Source organism: Hemiscyllium ocellatum, chromosome 42, assembly GCF_020745735.1.
Source record: "Hemiscyllium ocellatum isolate sHemOce1 chromosome 42, sHemOce1.pat.X.cur, whole genome shotgun sequence".
NCBI lineage: Eukaryota > Metazoa > Chordata > Chondrichthyes > Orectolobiformes > Hemiscylliidae > Hemiscyllium > Hemiscyllium ocellatum.
The window spans coordinates 36,356,837-36,375,959 of NC_083442.1; the positions used below are offsets into that span (position 1 = coordinate 36,356,837).

A 19,123-nucleotide genomic window follows, 5' to 3' on the forward strand; every position below is an offset into this window, starting at 1 on the left:
TGCCATCTATCTTGGATGCTGGGTGTTCTGACATCTGCAACAATTAACTTCTAGAGCACCTTTAATGTGGTTAGATATCATAAAGTATTTTATTGGATTATCTGAAAGAGGTTATTTCTGAACCACAAGGAAGTAGGAGGGCAGGTGACAAAAAATTTGTTTAAAAATAGTAAGTTTTAAAAGAAACATCTTAAAGATAGGGAGAGAAGTGATGAGTTTTATGGAGGGAATTCCAGAGCTTAGGATTTGGGCAACTGCATGCAAAGCATCAGTCATGGCACAGTTTAAATTAGGAATGTGAAAAGTCTAAAGTTGATGAGCACAAAGATCTGGGAGGCTTGGGGCTGGAGGGAACTGCTAAGATAGGAAGGGTTGATACTATGAAGGGAAGGATGAGAATTTTAAATTTAATTTGCTGCTGGATGGGATTAGGGTATTAGGTAGGGCAAGCAGAGGTGTGATTGATGGATAGAACTTGTTGTGAGTTAGAAATGCTATTGGACCAGGAGGAGAATGAAGCTAGATCCTGATGAAACCTAGAGGACACGCTTTTTGCAGCTTATTGGTTTCTCTAACATCTAAGCTCCTTTGAATGATGATGTTGGCGTTATAATTGTGATGGTTGGAGAGGGTTTAGGCCAGATTGTGAAGCTTTTTCCTTACAGCTGTGCTGTTGGTGAGAAAGAGGTTCAGTTTCTGCAGACTTAACTTTGGATTCCTCTTTTGTTCCAGATCTGCCTTGTGATTGCACATTACTCTCAGCCTAAAGATCTCCAGCTGCTGTTTGGGTTTGCATATGCCAGGGAAAAATGCCAGAATTCAGGTAAGGCAGTGGGAATGCCAGTGCATTGCAGACATTGTATTGTTTTGATGTAATTTGCCCTCAGTTAGTCTAACTACTTCAGTGAATCTCATCTTCTATCAAATAGATCCTATTTGACAACAATTCCATTTGCTGAGTAAGCAAAGTTCCCCAAAACCCCTTTCCCAGCCTGGTATGGGAAGTGCAGTGAGCAACTGAGCTGTGCAGGTCAGGTGCTGTAATGAGTCGTAGTCTTAGACCATTGAAAAACACCTTTTTGCAGAATGTCTGTGATGGTCAACAAACTCCTACCCCCTCTAGTCCCGGTTCCCTATACCATCGCCTTGTATGTTATAGTATATCAAGCAATCATGTAAAAATTTTGATGTTTCTGCCTTGATACATTTTTCCTTTAAATCCTCTCTAGACCTCAAGACCATAATGTTAAACTCATGCCTTCTAGGTAATTGACCCTCTACTGAGGGGCAAACCTTTTCCCTATTTATGAGCCTCATTGTTTTGTACACCTCAAAATGGATGACATTGCATACAGTTTCTTCATTACTTACCTGACAAAGGCAAGTTTACTATATGCCTCCTTAACCATCTTATCCACTTGTCCTGCCACTTTCAAGAATCAATGGGCATGCACACTAATGTCCTTCTGATCCTTTCCTGTGATCCTATCATTCAACATATATTCTTTGTCTGTTAGTTCTCCGAAATACATCACTTCACACTTTGCGTGATTAAATTCCATTTGACTCTTCAGTCCGTCTGACCAGCCAGACTATAACATCCTTTACTTCAAGGCTTTCCAGTTTGCTGTTTACCACATTACTAATATTTTGTGGCATTGCAAACTAACTGATCAAACCCTCACATTCATGACCAGATCATTCGTGTACACGACAAGACAGTAAAGGACTTGGCACCAAATCCCTGGCACTGGTCCACAACACTGGACTCGGGCTACCAGTCACAAAAACACCCTTTGGACTACACTCAGTAAACCAATTTTGATCCAATTTGCAAATTTCGTTAAATTTTATGGGCTTTTGCCTTCTTGACTAGTCTGTTATGTAGAACCTTGTCAAAAACATTAGAGTAGTTTTTTATTTGTCATATACAACTGATACAGTAAAAATGCAACAGCGTTCTTTCAAGACTATAGATGTTACATGGACAGCACAAACTACACACTCATACATGGCATGAAGTGCAAAACACACAAGTTACACTGTAATAGAAGAATGATAAATAATAAACACTTTTCCAGCAGCAATTCGAAGTTGTGCAATGAATTTCAGATGGAAAAGAGTCCGATTAATACTGTATTAAGGAGCCAGATGGCTTGCAGGAAGAAACTGTTGCACAGTCTGTCCGTGAGAGACTGAATGCTCTGATATCTTCTGCCAGATGGCAGGAGGGAAAAGAGTTTGAGTGAGGGTTATGTGGGGTCTTCCACAATGCTCTTAGCCTTTCAGATTCAGCATGTGGTCAGAATGTAAGGGGGTTGGGGGGGAAGAGAGACCCCGATGATCATCTCTCACTCTGTTGCAGGGTCTTACAATCCAAGATGTTGCAGTTCCCGAACCAGGCAGTGATGCAGCAGTTGATGAACCCTTTGTAGAATGTGGTGAAGATTGGGGGTGGGAGGTGGGCTTTCCTCAGCTTGCATAGAAAGTAGAGATGCTCATTGTTTTCTTGTCTATGGAACTGGTGTTGAGGGTCCAGGTGAGATTCTGCACAAGGTGTACACCAAGAAATCTCGTGCTCTTCATGATCTCCACTGGGAAGCTGTCTACATCTATGGTCTGCCATAGTCTATATAGATGACATCCACTGCAATGCGTCATTCACACATTCAGTTACCTCTAAACTCAACCAAACCTGTCAGGCATGATCGCCCCCTCTCAAAGCCATGATGATTCTCCTTGATTAATTCTTGCCCCTCTAAATTGAGATTAAAATTTCTGTCCCTCAGAATGTTTTCCAATGGTTTCCCAGCAGTGATGCTAAATTTGTGCCTTACACTTCAAATGTGGTCAGCTTAGGAACTGCAACAAAAGAGCAACTCCCTCTTATTTATCTTGAGAAGAATTTTTTTGTAAAGTGGCTATGTGTGGTTGGGGAATAGCTTGATCTGGTATCAATGCTTGATTACAGTTACAGATTCCTGTCTCTGATGTAAAAGTCTCTAAGCCATGATCATCTTCTCTTAGTTAACAAGGTCAATGGAACAGACTTGGAATTGGATGGATTGCAGACCTCACTCTTTGAAACCTACTCTGACTGGGATAGGGAGATAAAGCGGACAGGGGCCTCGGAGTGGAGAGTTTGTTCTGTCAATGAGCACTATGCCACTTCCACGAGGTAGGCAAACTTAAAAAACATGGACTGTGGCATGGAGAAGTGTGTCAATGTGTAATGTGATTGTATTTCAGTGTGATTTAAAGAGCATGATTTAATAAGAAGCTGGGCGTCGGGGAGAATGGGTAATAATCCGGGTTATTTCCTTTATTTCTGATTGTAGAGTTGAAAGAAGCATATGCTTCGTGAGGCATGCTATTATGTTAATTCAATTGTGTTTATAGCCTTCCAGAGTACTTTGTTGTACCCTCTTCTCTGGCGGATGAAGACTTGAAACAGTTGGTTCCTTCTTTCAATGGTGACCGAATCCCGGTGGGTGCTTACTGCATTTTTAGTTCACAAGCCTTTGTTTTACAGTAGCATCCAGATCTCCAGTTTGAAGGAGAGTATGGAGCACAGTACAACATATCAAGGAGTGAGCTCCTTCAAAAAGTATTTATACTGCAGGTTAATGTGTACTGATCAGTCTGAGAGGTTAGTAAGATTTGGAAAATTCAGTCGGAAAATTCAGTCAGAAAATTCTGATCTGAAATATGGCGATTGTTCTGACAAAATGTACTTTGATGCAGGCACTTGGTCCATGGGAAGTGTCTAGGGAGAGGTGGAGGGAAGATCTGGAATGAAGATCTGAAACAAAAACAGAAATTGTTAGCAGATCTGGCAGCATCTTTGGGAAGAAAACAAAGTTAACGTTTCGAGTCTGGCGATCCTTCTTCATCTTTGATTTATTATCCTCAATTGAAAATGTTTTTCTCTCAGCAACTCTGCATGTGTGAGACCTATAATTTAAATCCAAATAAATAGCTCCTCGTTCAGTTTGTAAAGTAACTGAATTGTCAAACCTTTATTAAAGCAGGAGAACTTTGCACATGATGATGAGCACAGTTTACGGTTTGTGTAATGAATGCAGTTTGTGAGTGCTGCATGTTTGAAGGAGTAGAATTGTGATTGACGTGAAAAGTTTGGTTTTGTCTAATTATTTGCAGATGTGGTGCTGGCATCACTGGACTGGCAGTTCCCTGGTGAGAATGGCCAACATTAAACCCGGGCCAAAGCTGAGAAAACACAACACAAGGTAAGAAGACAATAACTCTCTCTATACCCGCAGAACAGCACAGATGGTTAATTTTCAACATGAACCAATTATTTCAAACAGGTCAACAATAACCACAATGTCCATTTCTTCAATGGGTTTTCCTGAACTTATACATGCTCATTTGCTTCAGTTTCAAGCACTGTTCCTCAGAACTGAGTCAAAGTTTCATAGATTTCAGGTTTTAGTGTGCTTTTGCAATTTTTTTTTGTTATATACATAGTTAAGTCAATGTACAGATAGCCAACACTGACTCTCACTGGGACACAGTTTAGATTAGATTCCCTGCAGTGCAGAAACAGGCCCCTCAGCCCAACCAGTCCACACTGACCCTCCGAAGAGTAACCCACTCAGACCCATTTCCCCTCTAACTAATGCACCTAACACTATGGGCAACTTAGCATGGCCAATTCATCTGACCTGCATCTTTAGAGTGTGGGAGGAAACCGGAGCACCCGGAGGAAACCCAGGCAGATACGGGGAGAATGTGCAAACTCCACACAACAGTCACCCGAGGCTGGAATCGAGCCTGGGATCCTGGTGCTGTGAGGTAACAGTGCTAACCACTGAGCCACTGTGCGGCCCCAAAATTCCAATGATAATACCACTAGGCCATTGCCTTTCCTAGCAAGTGCTGGCTGTCACTGGGGCATCATTCCCAGGTGTGCTGGTTCTCACTGGGATGGCAGTATTTTTGCTGCTTATGTGTTAGCAAAGTTAGCAACATTATCGTTGGAATGTAGCAGAAATGTCTACTGCTTGGAAAATAAATGCGTTTTGTCTGTCTTGAGTAGAGTGCTACCTGCTTAACTATTTTCCCTTTAAATAGGATCCTCAAGGCAATAGCACAGAGTCATCCAGACAAGAGTGAAGTATTTAAATCTGATTTGGATAAGAGCTTGCCAAATATATCAGAGGTGCAGACAGCATTGATGAGACTCAAGCAACTGTGCATTAATGGTGAGGTGCGATCCAGGACTTTCCAATATTGTTTATTACTTGTGTGTATTTTACTGACCAAGTTTGGTAAGACTTTATATTTTTGTGTGATTGTGTTTGGAGCAGGAATTTGTTTGCATGTCCCTTAGTTTCTGTATTCGTGTGGCACTGCTTCACTGACTGACTGACTGACTGGTTTAGAGAAGTTAGGCAATAACAGATGAATATTTCTGTTGATCCCTGAACTGGTGTAGGCAGATGCATTTTTCTCTCTTGCTCGCTCGCTGTCTCTGTCTTGCTCTTTCTGTCTGTCTGTCTCGCTCTCACTTTCTCTCTCTCTCCTCCTCCCCCCCCCCACCCCGCCCACCTTGTGTCACTGACCCTGTGTTTTTCTATTTTTTTCTCCCCAAACTCTACCCTCCTTAAACCTTTTCTCATCCTCTATGAACTCTTTGCTCTCCCCCACCCAAAAAACTTTCCCATCTTTAAAAGACTTCCACAAAACCTGAGTGTTGTGACCAACCCTTTGATCAACTTATCCAGTCCTCTCACTATGGCTGTGTAGTCTTACTTTATTTCTTCTACCTATCTCTTAACTCCATTCCCCTCCTGACACCCCTGATCTTGTAAAAGGACAACGATTTTATTGACATTGAAGTTTCTGTTTTAACTGAGAGTGAGCTGATTATTTGATGCAGTGACTGCATGCTGAGCTTCATTGTAGAACTGAGTTAGATACTAGCAGTTTCATTTACCAGAAAACACCTTACTTCCAAACATTTGCAAGAGTCATCAACCTTTTGAATTAAATAGCAAATAATCACGTGAATGTAATCTGCCTCACTGTAGATTTATTTGAAGAAACAGATGAGAAGTGGCTGTCCTTATTGGAAAACACCCGGTGGCTAGAGTATATCAGGTAGGAACATGGTGCAAGAAGAGAAACCCTACACGAAGATATTTCCGGTTTCTCTAGTCATGTTAGTGAAGGACTGCAGTTCAGTTTTGAACACCTGAGATTTTTTTTTTGCTGCTCGAAAAAAAAAAGTTTTCACATTTTGCAGCATTCCGCACGTAACGCAATTTAGCTTTGTAATTAGATCATGGCTGAACCCTATCTTAGCTCTACATCCCTGCATATGGCATTCAGGTTCTAGCACAAGTCAGCATCCGCAGTACTCATAAGCATTGCTCGGGTTTATGCGTGCAGAGCCTGTACCCCGTCACGAGTCAGTGTCCTCAGTGACTGGACCCCGGTGAGGGGTTGGTGTCTAATGGAACCTTTGCTAATAAAACTAAGAAATAGGAACAGGAGTATGCTGTTTGGCTGTAAGGTGTGCTCTGAAATTCAATAGGATAAGAACATAAGAACGAGGAGCAGGAGTAGGCTGTCTGGCCCTTCGAACCTGCTCCACCATTCAATAAGATCATGGCTGATCTTTTCGTGGACTCACATCCACTTACCTGCACTCTCACCATGTCCCTTAATTCCTTTATTGTTCAAAAAATATCTACCTTACCTTTAAAAACGTTTACTGAAGTAGCATCAACTGCTTCACTGGGCAGGGAATTCCCTAGATTAGCAACCTTCTGGGTGAAGAAGTTGTTCCTTCTCAATTCAGTCCTAAATCTGCTCCCTCTAATCTTGAGGCTGTGCCCTCTTGTCCGAACTTCACCTGCCAGTGGAAACATCCTCTCTACTTTTATCTTATCTACTCCCTACATAATTTTATATGTTTCTATAAGATTCCCCCTCCCCCCCCAAATCTTCTGAATTCCAGTGAATGTAATCCCAGTCTACTCATTTTCTCATAAGCCAACCCCCTCAACTCTCTAATCAATTTAGTGAACCCACTCTAGTGCCAGTAATCCTTTCTCAAGTAAGGTGGCCGAATCTGCATGCAGTACTTCAGATATGGCCTCACCAGCACCTTGTAAGCTGCAACATAACCTCCCTGCTTTTAAACTCAATCCCTTTCACAATGAAGGACAAAATTCTATTTGCCTTCCTGTTGAACCTGCAGACCAACCTGAGATTCATGCACAAGGACACCCAGGTCCCTTCTCATCGTAGCTTTCTACAACTGTTTACCATTCAAGTAGTAGCCCTTTTTACTCTTAATCCTACCAAAATTGATGACTTCACATTTATTAACATTGTATTCCATCTGCCAGTCCTTTGCTCACTCACTCAATGTATCTATATTCCTCTGCAAAGTTTCAAAGACCTCTGCACACTTTGCCACTCATCTTAGTGTCATCTGCAAATTTTGACACACTACACATGGTCCCTCACTCTGAATCATCTACAAAAGTTGTAAATAATGGCGATCCCAACACCGATCCCTGAGGCACACCACTAGTCACTGCCAACCAGAATAGCAGTAATTTATCCCTACTCTTTGTTTCCTGTTAGTCATCCAATCCTCTGTCTATGCCAATACTTTAACCCTAATGCCATGCATCCTTATGCAGCTGCCTCTTGTGCGGCACCTTGTCGAAGACCTTTTGGAAATCTAGGAATACCACATCAACTGGGTCCCCATTGTCCACCTTGCTCATAATGCTTTCATTGAATTCCAAGGATAGCTGATTGACATTCCTCGTGTCAGTTTTCCTGACCTTTCTCCATAACTATCAATTCCCCTACTGATTAATATCTATTTTAGCCTTAAATGTACAATAGAACTCTGCCCCCACAGTTCTGTGGCGAGGAATTCCAAAGACTCCTAACATTCTGAGAGAACAAATTTCTTATCTCAACTTTAAATTGGTGCTATTTATTCTGTGACTATACCCTCTGGTCCTAAACTCTCCTATGAGAAGAAACATCCTTTCAGCATTTACCCTGTGAAGTCCTTGAAGAATCCTATTATGCCCATGGAAGCTGTGCCACAGCACAGACAGGAACCCATAGAATCATATTAATTGTAGTTAAATATTGTCAGGAATGGAAGGAGAGAAGAAATAAATGGAAATACTTGTTTCGAGTGCTCACTTAATGTTTTCTTTCTCTCTTCATAGACTGTTCTTAAAACACTCTGCAGAACTTGCACAGTGGATGTATAGTGAGAATATTTCTGTCATCATTCATGGTGAGTATTAACTTTTTCAGGCTATTAATAATAAATGTTTGCTGTGCTATTGCAAGCCTTATCCTGAATGCAGTGCAGTGTTCAGTTTCTGCAGATTCTGGTATTCCATATTTTGTAGTAAAGGAGGAAGCAACTTAACTCTCCGGTGTAGTCTGCCATTGCTTAAGTAACTGGTGAATCTAAAATCTGCGGTAAAGTTTAAAAGTTAGGGAATTATGGCTGAGGTTCTTTTTGCCGGTCATTGGTCTGTGGAATTTCCTTCCCCAGAGAGAAGTGGGAGCAGAATCAATGAATATATTCAAGGCCAAGTTAGAGAGATTTTAGGTCAACAAGAGATCTGTGGTTATTGGTATAATCAGGAAAGTGGAGTTGAGGCCACAGCCACATCAGCCGGGATCATATTGAATGTCAGAGCAGGTTGGAGGAGCTGAATGATCCACTTTTCCTAACACTTGTCTTAGAGGTGGAAATTGGATCTACCAGCAAAAAGGATTAACTAAGTATTTGAATCCTGTGAAAGAAGCTGCATCTTCTCTCTCAGCTGCTCTGAATTCACAGCTGCATTTCAATGGATGTTGACTGTGTGTTTCTTCATCAGAGGAGGAAGGAAGAGATCTGAACTGTGTGATAGCCTCAATAATGCAGGTGATGTTGGATCCTCATTTTCGCACCATACTGGGATTTCAAAGCCTAATCCAGAAGGAATGGGTTGTGGCTGGTTACCGCTTTTTGGATCGTTGTAACCATCTTGGAGAGTCTGAGAGACATGAGGTGAGGATTACCTTGCACTCACTTGTTACTTTAAAATTAGAACTTTCACTATGGCATAGTGCAGTAAAGCTGTGCTGGGAGTTGGCCACCTTGTGAACTAATCAACCACTTTGTAGTTTCAGCGGCTTTAATCTTCCGCTGTTGTCAAAATTTGCATTTTAAGTAGAGTGGGTTTAATTTTAATGTGGCTTCATATGGGAAACTCTCTAGCTGCCTTAACATTTTGCTGATACTGTTTAGAAATTCTGCTGATTCTTTTGGTTGCTCTTGAGATTATTGTTGCTGTAAAAAAAACATGCCTGAACCGTTTGAATATTGGGAGTGAGACCGTTTGCTGTGATGTCTTAATTTAGATATGGATGTATTCAAGCTAAAACTGTTTTACTCTGTATTCCAGTCTCCCCTGTTCCTGCTGTTCCTGGACTGTGTTTGGCAGCTACTGCAACAATTTCCAGCTGCATTTGAGTTCACTGAAACCTATCTGACTGTCGTATATGATAGCTTGCGGATTCCCTTGTTTGGCACGTTCCTTTTCAACAGCCCATATCAGCAGATGCAGCAAAGTCAGGTGGGTGCACAAGTTTTTCCTCTCCTCAAATTTCTGACTGTTAGGGTACAGATTGACCTCTACTCAAATTGCTGGCTGTTGGAGGGCCTTCTCAAGTTGCTGATTATTAGGTTGCAGTTTCATCCTCAAGAGGTTAGAGAAGACGTTGTTGGGGCCCTGGCTGATATTTTTGCATCATTAGCCATTAGTGACGGAAAACTGGAGGGTAGTGAATGTGCTCTTATTCAAGAAAGGCTGCAAAGGAAAATGTGGGAACTATAGACCAGTAGCCTAACATCTGTGGTAGGTTAGTTACTTGAAAAGATTCAAAGATATATATACGTTTGGAAAGACAGGTTTGATTAGGAGTAGTCATCATGGCTTTGTGAGTGGGATCATATCTCACAAATTTAAGAATTTTTTGAAGTAATCAGGAAGGTTGATGAGGGGAGGGCAGTAGACCTAGTCTATGTGGATTTCAGTAAGGCCTTTGATATGATTCCACATGGTAGGCTGCTCTGGAAGGTTAGAACGCATGGAATCCAGGGGAGCTGGCAAATTGGCTAGATGTAGGAAGCAGAGGGTAATAGTGGAAGAATCCTTATTGGACTGGAGGCCTGTGACTAGTGAACTGCCTCGGGTTGGTGCTGGGCCCATTGCTGTTCATTATCTATACCACTGATTTGGATGAAAATGTGTAAGGCATGAATAGTAAGTTTGCAAATGACAGTAATATAGGAGGTATCATGGACAGTGAGGAAGGTTATCAGAAATTGCAGCAGGGCCTTGATCAGCTGGGGAAATGTGTCGAGAAATGGCAAATGGACTTTAATATAGGTAAGGGTGAGGTCTTGCATTTTGAAAAGTCAATGGCAGGAGTTTCATGGTGAATAGTAGGTGTAAGAAGTAGTATAACAGGAAACCAACAGGGAGTATGGAGTCAAGTAGAAAGTTAAGCAGCAGGTTAGCATGTGTGCAGGATTTAAGACAGACTAGGAATGAAGCAAAAAGGAAGGATAAGTTAGGTAGAGGTGATGGAAATCATGAGGGTAAGCAAACTAGCATTAGGGTAAATGCTCGAAGCATTTGAAACAAAGCAGATGAATTAACAGCACAAATCATCATAAATGATTATAATGTGGTAGGTATCACAGAGATGTGGTTTCAGGGGGTTCAGGACTGGCAGTTAAACATCCAAGGATTTGCAACTTATCAAAAAGACAGGGAGGTGGACAAAGGGGGTGGGGTTGCCCTATTAGTTAAGAATGAAATTAAATCTTTGGTATTAAATGATATAGGGTCAGATGATGTGGAGTCTATGTGGGTGGAGTTGAGGAACCACAAAGGCAAAAAACCATAGTGGGGATTATGTACAGACGTCTTAACAGTGGTCAGGGCCAGGGGTGCAAGATGTACCAGAAAATAGATAGGGCATGTCAGAAAGATCAGGTCACGGTGATCGTGGGGGACTTCAATATGCAAATGGACTGGGTGAATAATATTGCCAGTGGATCCAAAGAAAGGGAATTCATGGAATGCTTACAGGGTGACTTTTTGGAACAGCTTATGATGGAGCCCAAAAGGGAGCAGGCTATTCCGGACTAAGTGCTATGTAACAAGCCAGACTTTTATAAAAGATCTTAAAGTCAGGGGACACTTAGGAGGCAGCGATCATAATATGGTAGAGTTCAGTCTGCAGTTCGAAAGAGGGAAGGCAAAATTGGGCTTAATGTTGTTACAGTTAAATAAAGGTAATGAGAGAGGGACATGAGAGAGGAACCGACAAAAACTGACTGGAAGCAGAGCCTAGTGGAGAAGGCAGTAGAACAACAATGGCAGGAGTTTCTGGGTGTAATTGAAGGCACAATACAGAGGTACATCCCAAAGAAAAGAAAGATTACCCGTCGGCACAACATCATGGGCTGAAGGGCCTGTTCTGTGCTGTACTGTTCTATGTTCTAACTTAATAAATACTTAGTGTCAGTCTTCACAGTGGAAGATGTGAGTAATGTCCCAACAATTAAGGAGAGTCAAGGGGCAGAGTTGAGTATGGTGGCCATTACAAAAGAAAGTGCTAGAAAAGCTAAAAGGTCTAAAAACAGATAAATCTCCTGGCCCAGATGGGCTACATCCTAGAGTTAAGGGAGGTGGCTGAAGAAATAACGAAGGCGTTGGTTGTAATCTTTCAAAAACCACTGGTGTCAGGGAAAGTCCCAGATGAGTGGAAAATCGCTGTTGTAAGCCCCTTGTTCAAGAAAGGATCAAGACAAAAGATGGAAAGTTATAAGCCGATTAGCCTAATCTCAGTTGCTGGTAAAATTCTAGAATCCATTGTTAAGGATGAGATTTCTAAATTCTTGGAAGTGCAGAGTTGAATTAGGACAATAAGGATTTAATAAGGGGAGGTCATACCTGGCAGACCTGTTAGAATTCTTTGAAGAGGTAACAAATAGGTTAGACCAGAGAAACCCAGTGAATGTTATCTATCTAGACTTCCAAAAGGCCTTTGATAAGATGCCTCATGGGAGCCCTGCTGAGCAAGGTGAGGGCCCATGGTGTTCCAGGTGAGCTATTGGCATGGATTGAGGATTGGCTGTCTGACAGAAGGCAGAGAGTTGGGATAAAAGGTTCTTTTTTGGAATGGCAGCTAGTGACAAGTGGTGTCCTGCAGCATTCAGTGTTGAGGATGCAGCTGTTCGCTTTATATATGGATGAAGAGACTGGCGGCATTCTGGCGAAGTTCGCCGATGATACACAGTTAGATGGACAGGCAGGTAGTTCTGAGGAGGTGGGGAGGCTGCAGAAAGATTTAGACAGTTTAGGAGAAAGGTCCAAGAAATGGCTGATGAAATTCAATGTGAGCAAATGCGAGGTCTTGCACTTCAGAAAAAAGAACACAGGAAAAGACTATTTTATAAACTGAAGAAAATTCATAAAGCCAAAGTACAAAGGGATCTGGGAGTGCTAGTACTGGATTCTCTAAAGGTTGACTTACAGGTTGAGTCTGTGGTTAAGAAAGCAAATGTAATGTTTCAAGAGGGTTGGAATGTGAAAGCAGTGAGGTGGTACTATGACTTCATAAAACTCTGGTTAGGCCGCTTTTAGAATACTATGTCCAGTTTTGGGCCCCACACCTCAGGAAGGACACACTGGCACTGGTGCGTGTCCAGCGGAGATTCACACGGATGATCCCTGGAATGATAGGCCTAACATACGATGGGTGGCTGAGGATCCTGGGATTGTATTCATTGGAGTTCAGAAGGTTGAGGGGAGATCTAATAGAAACTTACAAGATAACACAAGGCTTAGAAAAGGTGGATGCTGGGAAATTGTTTCTGTCAGGTGGCGATACTAGGACTCGTGGGCACAGCCTTAGAATTAGAGGGGGTCAATTTAGAATGGAAGTGAGGATACATTTCTTCAGCCAGAAAGTGGTGGGCCTGTGGAATTCACCACAGTACAGTGGAGGCCGGGATGTTAAATGTCTTCAAGACAGAGATTAATAAATTCTTAATCTTGCAAGGAATTAAGAGATACAGGGAGAGTGTGGGTAAGTGGCATTGAAATGTCCATCAGCCATGATTGAATGGCAAGAGTGGACTCGAAGGGCCGAATGGCCTTACTTCCACTCCTATGTCTTATGGTCTTAACAGAGGGACCTTGGAGTTCAAGTGCATGGTAGTCTGAAAATGGAGTCACGGGTAGACAGGGCAGTGAAGAAGGCTTTTGGCACACTGCCCTTCATTTAGGGCATTAAGTGTAGAAGTTGGGAAGTTATGTTGCAGAGTTGTACAGGATGTTGGTGAGGCTGCACTTTGCTGTAGGAAGGATGTTATTAAAATGGAAAGAGTGCAGAAGAAATTTGTAAGGATGTTGCCAGGACTCGGGAGCCTGAGTTATAGGGAGAAGTTGGACAAGCTAGGACATTTGTATTTTGAGCGTAGGAGGCCGAGGGAGACTCTTATAGAAATGTGTAAGATCTTGAGAGGCATGGATAAGCTGAATGCACTCAGTCTTGTTTCCAGTGTTGGAGAATCAAGGACTAGTGGGCATCAATTTAAAGTTAGAGGGAAAAGAATAAAAGGGAACCTGAGGGGCAACTCTTTTTGCACGTATGTGTAATAAGCTGCCAGCAGAAGTGGTTAAGGCAGGTACAGTAACAACAGTTAAAAAGCATTTGGACAAATACATGGATAAGAAAGGTTTAAAAGGATATGTGCCAAGTGCAGGGAAATGGGATTAACATGGATGGACATTTTAGTCAGGATGGACCAGTTTGGGCCAAAGGGCCTATCTCTGTGCTATAGGACTCTATGACTCGAAGTTACTGACTTTTGGAGAGCTATTTGCTCTCTCCTCAAGATGCTGACTGTTGGGAGTAGTTTGTGCTCTTCTCAAGGTTCTGACTTGGAGAAGAGTTCCCCTATCAAATTGCTGATTGTTGAGATAGAGCTTGCCCTCTCCTCTGCTGACTGGTGGCATACAGTTTGCATTCTCGTCAGATTGGTGACTGTTGAGGTACAGTTCTCTTCTCCTTGAGTTCCTGATTAATGGAATACAGTTTGCCCTGTTCTCCAAATCACTGACTGTCGTGGAACAATTCTCTTCTCAAGTTTATATAATCTCTAAACAATATACACCAAATGACCATGTCTGTAATGTTATACTGGTGATTTAATTTTAATTTAATTTCCTTCTCTGACTAACTGCAGGATTTTGCCACTAACGGGAACCTGCACTGTGAAGGGAAAAGTATTGAACTACCCCCTGTCTGGGACTGGTTTCTTCAGTTCACAGCTAAAGATCTAACGCTGTTCAATAATCCTCTATACATTGGCAAAAGTGTGACCTGTGTGCAGAATGGGACAGTCAAATCTTTCAAAAGAGCAAAGGTGAGTGAGCCTGAGATTAGCTATTGTAGCTTGACTATTTGTTTTTAAATGTTATCTTGAGACTCGGGTACAATTAGCTCTTTGCTCCATTCTGCCCTCTGTCTGATAACCAGAGAAGGAGGGGTGTCTTCAATGTTGGTAACATGAGATGGTCCAACCCAGCTATTAGTATAAACGTTATCAGGTTAGCGTGAGAATCCCAAGAACTCCAGTTCCTTCCTCAGTAATGCTTATAGTTGATCTGTGCTAAGAGTAAAATCATACTGTAGGACAAGGCCAGAGCTGGAATACATGCAAGCTGCAGTCAAAGTGGGTCCTTGCTTGGGTATTAATGCTTGTAAATTGTATGAAGAAGAAAAAACCATAATATGCCTTGATTTTAAGGCTGTGAGGAAAGGAACTATGTAGTAGGATCTCGAGAGATGAAAGTTGCAGTAACATAGGAAGAGATTAGAGAGGGGCTGACTATGAGGACTTTGCATGTTATCCAACACTGTGCTGTGAATAATGAAAACAGCAGAAGCAGTTTGTTCATTTTATTACTTCTTTCTTGCCAGAAGAATTCCTCCTCCTCCTCCATCTATTCAGTATACACGATGAAGAATGGAAAGCTTAGTGACCAGCATGACTTCTTCCCGCGCCGGAACTCATTACAACGACCGAGCCCTGATTTAGTGCAGCTTAATGAGAGCCACGATCGCAATATGGAGCGTTACTTCAGGGACTGGTACTCAAAGCCCTTGGACTTGCATGGAATCATTCTGCCGCATCTCAGCAGTGCACATACCCAGCTCTGGAAGCAGTGTTATTTACGCTGGATCCCTGAGGCACAGATCACCAATGGAGGATTCATCTCTGCCTTTCATAAGATCTCGATATTGGCAGATGACATTGAAACTCTGCAGCAGCGTGTTCGCCAGTATTGGTGCGACCCCTGCCTAACCAGCTTTCCCGACTCCTACAGTCATAGAATGTATTTCCAGGCCAAAGATTTCAGTGAAGTACCTGGGACACTTGACTGTTTTTCTTCTTCTTTTCCCTTCTCCCCTGTTGGGAACCTCTGTCGACGAAGTATTCTGGGAACTCCCCTAAGCAAATTCCTACTCACTGGTGCCAAAACATGGCCTTCTACAGAAACGCTGGCCAATGATGAGTGAAGGTCCCTGGATTGGGAACATTGAGGCATCAGCATCCCATCAAAGGCTAAAAGCTAAACCGAATCAAACTGAACGCTGCTGTCTGACACTGAGTATTGAATATGCAAAATAGTAGAAATTTGCACGGATATTTTTAAGAGGGTAAGCACTCGACGTAAACACATTACAGTTCCAAGAGGCTTTTTAAAACATACTTTATATTGAAGAAACCTTTGGTGTTTTCTCAAAGCAATTGCAACCATAAGCTGCCACTCATTGCCTACTTTGTGTTCAAAGTGGATTAGACACTGGTGTTTTTTCTCTGGGACCAGTCTGATGAGCTGAAACTCTGCCGACTGTATGACCCTGACGTATTGACAATGTGACAGCAGAAACATTGCACTAATTGTAATCTCACTGGGTGCCTTAAGTGTTCCTCAGCACTTTCACCTTAATGGCCAAGTGTGCCTAAAGAGTTTATAAAAATTCCAATAATTTTTTAAAAAGGTTTTCCAGAATAAATTATTTTTTGTACATTTAAAAAATAGATAATTTCTGACCAGCTTTGAATCCAGCTGACAACATGGTGAACGTTGAGATCTTGGGGTTGACCATGACCATATGATGGAGAAATATATTGTCCAAGGAATATAAAGTTTTTTTTTTCTGTGATGTGCTCAGTGGAGAGGATCCTTCACACTAGAATTATTGAATTTGCTCTGTGACACTGAGCATCTCCCTGCTGCCCAGTTACTACTTCAAGAAACATCACATAGGCCTTTCAAATTAGTATAACTAAGACTTCGTCCAGGGAATGTAGATCATTTAGCATTGAACCTAGTCAATTTGGAATATTTTAATTCCTTCCATCCTGTGTATTCTGGTGACTTGTGTTCAGTGTTGTAACGCTGCTGCTATCAGATTCTCTGCCAAATGAATCAGAAATCTACCTTTGCTTGGATTTCATTCTCTGCTTCTGAAGGGGCTGTCTCTTGCTAGGATGCAGTTCCTGCAGGTGCTGATTCTCACTGTCATGTCTGAACAAACTGCAGGACATATGTAGATCTTGGCTCGAAGATCATTTCTTTCAGACATTTCTTGGTAATTCGATTTTTGGCAGCATATTCCAATTGTCAGCTGCCATGCATATAAAGCAGTTGCTGGATGGGAGCAGTAGGAAGTGCTAATGCCTACAACAATACAACTGAGGACTTAGAACTGCCTGATGGTGGGAACTGTAACCTGTCAGTAATATACTCTATTGTCTTTCGGTAAAATTCCTCTCCTCCAAGTGCCGGATGTTGTAATCTGAACTGTGATTAATTTATGTCTAATTTTGTTGTAATCACATAAAGCAGCTATATTTTCTAATGTCATATTGGGCCAGTGTGTGTGGGGATCCTGACATAAGCCTACTGCCATTGCAACTGACCATAGCTGACACAAACTGTTCATTTATCAATTTGGAGTAGGCTGAAATTCTGAACTCACAGGAAGTTGGTGACTAGTTCTTTTAAAAACATGTGCTTATGAAAGTGAGATCACTATAACTTTGTAACATTTTTGCAGAACTACCAACAGTTTGATCTGCAATGACTTCAGTTTTGTTTTTAATTTCCACTGAAGATTCAAGATGGCTGGCCAATTTTTATGCAAAAGGCTGAAGGAAATTTGAGTCTAATGGCACCTGCATTTGCAGTTACCCTCAGTAAAGCTAACTTGAAACTTTCCAATTGTCATTATTCATATAAAGATGTGTCATCTACACATTGCTGAATGGGAAAGCTGTAGAATCTGAGCTGATAAGACTGAGAGGAAGGATCTGAAAGCTCATCTTTTCTTAATGAGCTGTCACTTCTGCATGTCTCCAGTTTGGAATGAACCCTGGGTTTTGCAGATTCCCATTGACTACCCTATAGCTTAAATTGCACAAGTTCTTTTGGAGGGGGAGGCAGAGGAGGTGGCACCAGCCATCTTGGGTAGCAGTTCTTTGTTTGAGTTTTGTAATCTAGAGATAGAGAATTATTAAGAGAACTTTAAAGAGAGATGAAAATGTAAGATTTATCTGGCAAGTCTGTCGCTTTATGAAAGTTCAGTGCAAGTTAATGCATTGGGTGACTTTTGTCTGAAGGGGCTGTCCACACGTTAACTGTCTATCTGCTTGGTGACTTGCTATGTATTTCCAGTTTGCACTTTTTCTCTACTGCTGAGTCTGTTTTACACCTACCAGCTTTTAAATTTTTGAGCAAGCAGGTGCATTATTGGAAAAATATTTTTATCACAGTCTGATGGCTCTTGTAATTATTCATTATGATTTCTGAACTCTTAACAGTGGCTCAGTAACTCGTGACATCACGTTCTTAGACTTCTCAAGAATTTCATTCCCAGAAGTAAGTAAAGAACCTAATGCTGGAAAACTTCAGCACCTATAAGAAATTGGCAGGTACAAAGATGTTCCCCATCTTTCCTGATATACAGTAGATAAGTGAGAAAGGCACTTGCTGGGCATTAATGGATGTACAGGTTTGATGACAAACCTGAATGGATGAGCTTGTTTAAGTTTGCCTTCATATTTTAGAAAAATAATTTTATTTTTTAATCACAATGATTTATCTTTTTAGTCTGTTTGGGGTTTAAACCTAGTGCTGAGTTGTGTTTTCTGGTTAGTCTTTTTCCTGGTTGATATGATCTAGCTATGCACATTTCCCAGGCTTGCTTTAAATTGCAGGGATGTGATATATGATTGTATCCTTGTTTCCAATACAGTCCTTTGTTAATAACATGTCCAGTTTGAGCATTCTGTCACAGGCAAGTGATGCAAAATGGCCAGAAACTTCCAAATAGGGAATGTTAACAGTTAAGCTTCTGCAACAGTTTAATTTGTTATTTACAAAACTCTTATTTTGAATTAGTGTTTTAAACTCCAGGATCCTGAGCCTTTTAAACAAGGGAATTATTCACGAATGCTTTGTTTTAGGTCAAACCCTTAATGCTAAAAATGATGGAACCAGAAACTGCACAGATCCTTAGGAAGTAGAATGACTGATTCAAATCATTTTTAGTAATAGTGTTCAATAGAGGATGTTTTTTCTTTTTTGCATTTTCCAACCCATTCTTGATGGGATGTATTGCTTTTCTTTGCTTGGTTATTCCTGTGTTCTATTTATTCAGCACCTGTTTTTTAAAAATTTGATTCCAGGTTTAGCAGGTGTTGCTGTCAGCAGGTGCTGGAAGGGGAGGGCTGGGTTTCAGCTGCTGTGCACTGTGTGCATGATGTATTTCTAAACCTGTATTTGTTCATCCTGTGTGCCTCTAATAAATACTTTGGTGTAAATGTTCCTTAACTTGCTGGGCTACAGTCTGTTATTTTATAGAGACCAATTTGCATCTTTTAACAAGAGAACATTTGAAAGGAAGAATACAAAATGCTCCACCATTCAGTATGATCTTGGCTGATGAAACACTCATTCTTTGA

General features: G+C 41.5%; 1 protein-coding gene across 2 annotated transcripts in view; it reads left to right on the forward strand.

The window, feature by feature from the left end:
- mtmr10 (myotubularin related protein 10) overlaps positions 1-18,992 on the forward strand; it is a 31,865-nt gene extending 12,873 nt beyond the window's left edge. Inside the window, exons 6-16 of one of the 2 annotated variants that reach the window (XM_060853818.1) lie at positions 733-823; positions 3,028-3,178; positions 3,400-3,487; positions 4,162-4,250; positions 5,098-5,228; positions 6,057-6,126; positions 8,232-8,302; positions 8,901-9,073; positions 9,471-9,641; positions 14,333-14,512; positions 15,070-18,992. In XM_060853818.1, the coding sequence (XP_060709801.1) occupies positions 733-823; positions 3,028-3,178; positions 3,400-3,487; positions 4,162-4,250; positions 5,098-5,228; positions 6,057-6,126; positions 8,232-8,302; positions 8,901-9,073; positions 9,471-9,641; positions 14,333-14,512; positions 15,070-15,669 (1,815 nt within the window). In that variant the 3' untranslated portion in view covers positions 15,670-18,992. The remainder of the gene's footprint in view (positions 1-732; positions 824-3,027; positions 3,179-3,399; positions 3,488-4,161; positions 4,251-5,097; positions 5,229-6,056; positions 6,127-8,231; positions 8,303-8,900; positions 9,074-9,470; positions 9,642-14,332; positions 14,513-15,069) is intronic. The other variant, XM_060853819.1, reaches the window with a different exon arrangement.
- The last annotated feature ends 131 nt before the right edge of the window (positions 18,993-19,123 follow it).